Source organism: Gouania willdenowi, chromosome 4 (genome assembly GCF_900634775.1).
Source record: "Gouania willdenowi chromosome 4, fGouWil2.1, whole genome shotgun sequence".
NCBI lineage: Eukaryota > Metazoa > Chordata > Actinopteri > Blenniiformes > Gobiesocidae > Gouania > Gouania willdenowi.
The window spans coordinates 32,086,576-32,092,575 of NC_041047.1; the positions used below are offsets into that span (position 1 = coordinate 32,086,576).

The 6,000-nt window shown below is 43.5% G+C and overlaps 1 protein-coding gene across 2 annotated transcripts in view; it reads left to right on the forward strand.

Moving 5' to 3' along the window:
• herc2 (HECT and RLD domain containing E3 ubiquitin protein ligase 2) overlaps window positions 1-5,638 on the forward strand; it is a 78,242-nt gene extending 72,604 nt beyond the window's left edge. For both annotated transcript variants that reach the window (XM_028445436.1, XM_028445437.1), the window contains exons 88-91: window positions 2,168-2,358; window positions 2,445-2,550; window positions 2,629-2,841; window positions 5,048-5,638. In XM_028445436.1, coding sequence (XP_028301237.1) covers window positions 2,168-2,358; window positions 2,445-2,550; window positions 2,629-2,841; window positions 5,048-5,320 — 783 coding nt within the window. In that variant the 3' untranslated portion in view covers window positions 5,321-5,638. The remainder of the gene's footprint in view (window positions 1-2,167; window positions 2,359-2,444; window positions 2,551-2,628; window positions 2,842-5,047) is intronic.
• The last annotated feature ends 362 nt before the right edge of the window (window positions 5,639-6,000 follow it).

A 6,000-nucleotide genomic window follows, 5' to 3' on the forward strand; every position in this document is an offset into this window, starting at 1 on the left:
AGGCACAGAGATGGAAAAGGAAGTGTACTTTTGTTTTTTAAGTGGACTCTGTGACCCGCGACTTAAAGGAAGTTTGGGATCACGAGGATGATTTTAAATAACCATGAAATATTAACTTCAATAGCTTTTATCAGTACAAAAACTTTTTTAATATTGACTGTTTTTTTTAACCCAAACAAACTGCGTGTTTCAATTGTCTTTCATAATCAATATATCGGCGAATAATTTTATATCCAAGGTGGAGAGAACAGACGAAATTCATTTACAGTCTGGATGCTGAGTGGAGTGGGTCTGACTGTCAGCTGGGATCACCACTGCCTGTGAGAGCGGTGTGGGGGAGGGCGGAGCTACAGCAGCAGCCTCCGTTGCTTAGGAGAACAATAAATAGAGAGTAGGGCTGGGCGGTATACCTAGTTCATACTGAATACCGGTATATACAGTATTTTTGTTATGATATTAATTTTTAATACACTGCCGTTACCGGTGTATTTGATTACACGACTTTCGGAACACTATGCTGCGCTGCGTTTGAGACCAGACCCTTTTCTACGTTGCACTTCTAAATAGGAAGGTAAACAGTAGTGCTCTGGTGTTAGAAGCGGTGTAAATCATACGTGTAAATAAAAAGGAAAGACACAATTGAAAGCTCGGAAGCTGCATGTGAGCATGCAGTAATACACAAAAAAGAGAGCAAAGGATTGTAATTTGTAATTCCTATAATGCAGGAAAAAGTCCTGGTGGAGCTGCAAACAAAGAGCCATTGGGCTGCTGTTACAAACTTGTATTATTACTAGTTTGGAATTATTCCACAATATTCACTCATCACGACAGTAAAATAGAGCATCCTTAGTCAATCTACTGCAGTAATTCCTCTCTCTTATCTTTATTTTTATTTTTCCTCTATCTTTTCTATCACTATTATTATTATTATTGCTGGCTTGTGTTGTTTTTGTTCCGGGCATCGACTACCAAGTCAAATCTCATGTGTTGTTTTTTTATAAACTGTACTTGCAAAATAATCCTTTCTAAACCTTCTGCTCCGATTTTTTGCTTTTCTGTTCACGTGACCATTTAAAATGAGACCTGTATCAAACTCCAGTGTAAACTGTTTGCGGCTCCAAACTTACCCGCATGTTATGGGTCGGATTTGAGTGTTCACACTGATTTTAGAAAATCAGATGTGGTCTCTTGACCCCAATAAAATTGGATTTGGGCCACGTTTTCCTGCAGTGTGAACGCAGCCTAAGAGCTCCATAGTTGGAGCGTTCACCAGGATACTGGTAAGGGACCATAGGTTTTGAAACAGGGAGACGAGGGTGGAGCATGGTTGTTTCTATACAAGTCTCCAAATTTTACATACTGCAGCTTTAATGCCATTCCTCTGTTTGCAATCTGCCAGTTTAGTGAGTATGCCATGTTCACCTGCTCACTTCCAAGGTCTTTGAATGACACATTGTTGGCCTAGTGAATACATAATATGAACATGACAAGCGGCTTCATGTACCGCTACAGACAGTACATGCCAATTTATTTCTGTTGTAAAATGTGTGAAGAATTCAAGTTTTACTGTGGGGACTGCCCACATTCAAATAGCCATTACTTTGTCAAATATTCTTGGATTTCTATGTGTGACATCATTGGAAATCTTAGAAATCACACTTTCCCTGGCTGACTTGCTCCTGATTTACTCATGGCGCGTCACATATGTACTATATTGCCTCTTCCTAATGTCAGATGATACAAGTCTTATCTCACATGATGCGCCTAAAGGAGTCGTTAAAAAAAAAAAAAAAAAAAAAAACACACACGTTGCTGCCTGCATTCATAAGATAAAAACCTAAAACTCATGTCTACATACTTTCAGAGTAGAGTAGTGAAAGAACCTCCTTTAACTTTTGTTTGATGGTATAATATATATATATATATATATATATAAAATACTTTTGTGAACACAAACTGATTCTTGTCTCGTGACCTTTTTTAAAATTGGTAAATGTGAAATATAGGGAATGCTTCCTCCATAGCTTCCCTTATTAAGGGGTGTTTGCCCTGCAGCTTTCTGAAAAGTCAGGTGATGAATAGATTGTGCCCTCGTGAAAGAGCATCAGCCGTGTGTCTGTGTTTGTGTAAAAGTATCTCCACCAATGATTTGCTCCGTTATTCTCAGGTGGACAAGGATTTTATTCCTGGCTTAATGTTTATTCGGGACAATGAGGCAACAGCGGAGGAGTTTGAAGCCATGACGCTGCCTTTTACCGTCCCCAACGCCAGCGGGCAGGACATCCAGCTCAGCTCCAAGTACTCACACATCACACTGGAGAACCGTGCAGAATATGTCCGCCTAGCTATTAATTATCGGTAAATGATTCCTCTGAATGAGCATCGCATGATTTGCTCCTGTTAGTCCTTCCCTAATGTCTCACTTTGCGCTCTCACCCCCGCAGGCTGCATGAATTCGATGAGCAGGTGTCGGCCGTGCGTGAAGGAATGGCCCGAGTGGTTCCCGTCCCTTTGCTGTCTCTGTTCACTGGATATGAGCTGGAAACCATGGTGAGGAGGAAGCCATCCATTCGCTCCATTCTCTCACTCTTAGTTTATGCAACTTGTTAATAACATTGTGTTCCTCAGGTGTGTGGCAGCCCAGATATCCCACTCCACCTGCTGAAGTCAGTGGCTACATACAAGGGGGTGGAGCCAACTTCGCCGCTCATCCAGTGGTTCTGGGAGGTGATGGAGTCATTCTCCAACACAGAAAGGTCTCTTTTCCTGAGGTTTGTCTGGGGTCGCACTCGCCTGCCCAGAACCATAGCGGACTTCAGAGGGCGTGACTTTGTTGTGCAGGTGAGAACAGTCAACCTTAAAGGAAGTGCTTAGTGGTTGTCGGGGGGGCAATAGGTGACTTACACTCGATTTATGTTTTTTTTCAGTATATTGTAGTTTTACAAGAAAAACAATAATGGTCAAAGTCAGTGGAAAAAATGCCACAAAGACCCTTTTATCAGAATCAGAATCAGAATCAGCTTTATTGACCAGGTACAGTTTAGAACAATACGAGGAATTTGACTTGGTAGTTGCAGTGAAGGAAGACACATCAACACACCGGAGCAGCCTTTTGCGGCGCCCACATATTTAGGTGAAGAAGGGATCAACAACAGGAGGAGAGGAGGGGTGAGGGGGAAAAAAACTGCCAGTTTGAAACTGATTTCCTTAAACAGAGAAAACAGTGTGAAACCAGGAAAAAAACCGCCTCTGCAAACATAAATGTAAGCATGACACAGTCAAACAACTCGAGACAAAGCATGTAGGAAGGGTTGGGTGGGAGGTTGGCTGGGGGAGGGGGTCAGGTGGGAAGAACAGCAGGATTCCAGCTATTTGGGGACATGGGCGTGCTGCCAATGGGCGCTGCAACCACGCCTCCATGCAGCTGCGGATGGGAGGTGGGGAAAGATGGCCAACGAGGCATTTGAATTTGAAGACCTGTAGCTGCGTTACTGACAACCAGATGACGTGTGGAAAAGTTCAGCATCAACAGTTCCAGGTGGGAATGTAGGGAAGGAGCGGGGGGAGGGAGTGGGGGTAAGAGCCGCCGTCTGCAGAAACTTCCTGGTGATAAGAGATGAGACAACCTTGGCTTTAGCCTTGGCTGGCTGGGGAGCCGAAAGGGAGATAAGCAATGTGATTTGATACAGGCTATGTCAATTTCAATAGCCTTCTGTCCTGGGTCTCTCTGCTGTAATCCAATGAATGGCCTAGTTTCCACTTCCAAGCCAGGTCTCCAACTTCTCCCAGTTGTTATCCATAACGCGTAGACGATCCAAAAGCTCTTGCTTTTGATATCGATCAACACATGAGTCTGAGTGTTCAGAGCCCTGCTACATCCTTCAGAAATCACTGGCAGCTTTTCCAAAACAGTCGCCAGCGTAGTACGGACTTTTCGATAGATGAGGAAGCCACCAGCTCCGATCAGCAGCATGCCTACTATCATTATTCCAATCATGTAGATGTCCTCCACGTCTTCCACGGAAAGGATGGACAGACACACAACTCGCCACTTGTTCCAAGGGTCGAGGGTGTATCCAGCCGCAAACGTCCCGCTTGGACATGCGGGTTCACCACCCCCGGTTCTTTTTGTCGAAAAAATCTGATCGATAGCACTGAGAGACCAACTAATTAATTCCATTATTCCGGTTTTGGATGAGTTACAGAGAGAGGCTCTTGTTAGGCTCACAAGACCAGACAAAGCAGCAGCTGGGAGAGAGATAAGAAGGAAGGAGGGAGAAACAGAGAGTGCGACTGTCCTCGTTGAGAGAAGCAAGAAAGTGATTAATCACTAGCAGCACAATATCAACATTTTGTTCCACTTTTGAGTTTTTCCTTCATTAAGACTGAAATGTGAGGTTTAATTCTGTACTGTTGCGAAACCACATTCAGGACGTTGTCCCTTTAAGACGTGTGTTACCAGTCCCGTGCGGAGCGACAGAGTTACAGAAGAGAAACATATGCAGTGTTTCCTCAAACGTCTCTCAGGCTTCATCATTCAGAACTGATGGAGTTTAAAAGAGGACAGACATCTGCACTGAGCCTCTGAGAGGCAGCCACTAGCACAGAGGAAGTAACACAGCTAACTCTGTGTGTCCGTGCACTGGGAGGAGGTGTTAGCAGAACGTACTTTCTGTGCTGTTTCAGCGCCTAATAATTCTTCCGTGTGTCTACTCTGTAGTGCTGATATGAGCCTGACTAGTAAATGGTGTGATTTAACAGAGAAAAAACCTTTGAATGTGCCATGTATGGGCACAGACATGGCACTGACAAGGCACCGCGAAAGATAAAATGTGCGATCTTCGTGGTTTGACAGATCGTCGTCATGTTTTAATCCTTAACAATCTAATATCGTCAGATCGCGCACCGTTACGTCATGGTTACTCATGTTAGCCATGTTTTAAAAGCTTACATTTTAGAAACATTTACAGATGTACAAAAAGTCCATCTGAATTTTGCGCCTGCTGCTCTCTGCCTTCACCAATCTCTGACACTTTTTGATTTTTAGGTTCTGGATAAGTACAACCCTCCGGACCACTTCCTGCCAGAATCCTATACCTGCTTCTTCCTGCTCAAGCTGCCCAGGTACTCGTGTAAGCAGGTGCTGGAGGAGAAACTGAAATACGCAATCCACTTCTGTAAGTCAATCGACACGGATGACTACGCTCGAATCGCCTTGACCGGAGAACCAGCGGCCGACGACAGCAGCGAAGACTCCGACAACGAGGACGCCGACTCCTTTGCTTCTGACTCCACGCAGGATTACCTGACGGGACACTGAGCGTTTCCTTTCTGGAGGAGAGCAGAAGACACTGAAGGACTTTGATCATCTCACCTGTTACCGCACACGTTCAGAGAACACAGTGGCGTGTTGGAGTCAATGACAATGATATGAAGAGAGGAACAAACACATGTTTGCTCTGAGTTAGTTTCTTTAAAATGAAGTGGGAAGTGAAGCTGCACATGTGATTTATTGTGATATATGAAATCTATTCTCATCATTACAAAGCTGAAGAAGGCTCCTGCCTTGCACTGTGATAGATTCCTCCTCCTGGTGTGTGACTTACCTCTCCTTAGACTGTACATAGAATGACGTGTGAAGAAAAACAGTAGTATTACATTTTCTTTGTAACAAAAACAAGTTGTTTTTAACTTCAAACAGTGTTTTTCATTTCAGTCAGAGCACACCGAAGTCATTTTACAATCCCTGTAGCTCCCTCCCCTTCACCACGTATGTGCACTGTCCTTTTAAAGAATGTAAATATAATATGATTGTGCCATGTATTCACTGAAGGTCTCATTCCTGCATAATAAATGTTAATAAAATTGTTAATAAGTACAGCCAGATTTGACTGCTGTGTGACGTGTCATTTATGCATAATACATCACTGGATATGAGGAATATATACGCAAAGAGTTAAAACACTGCTGTCCTCATGACATCAACTAGGTCCATCATAG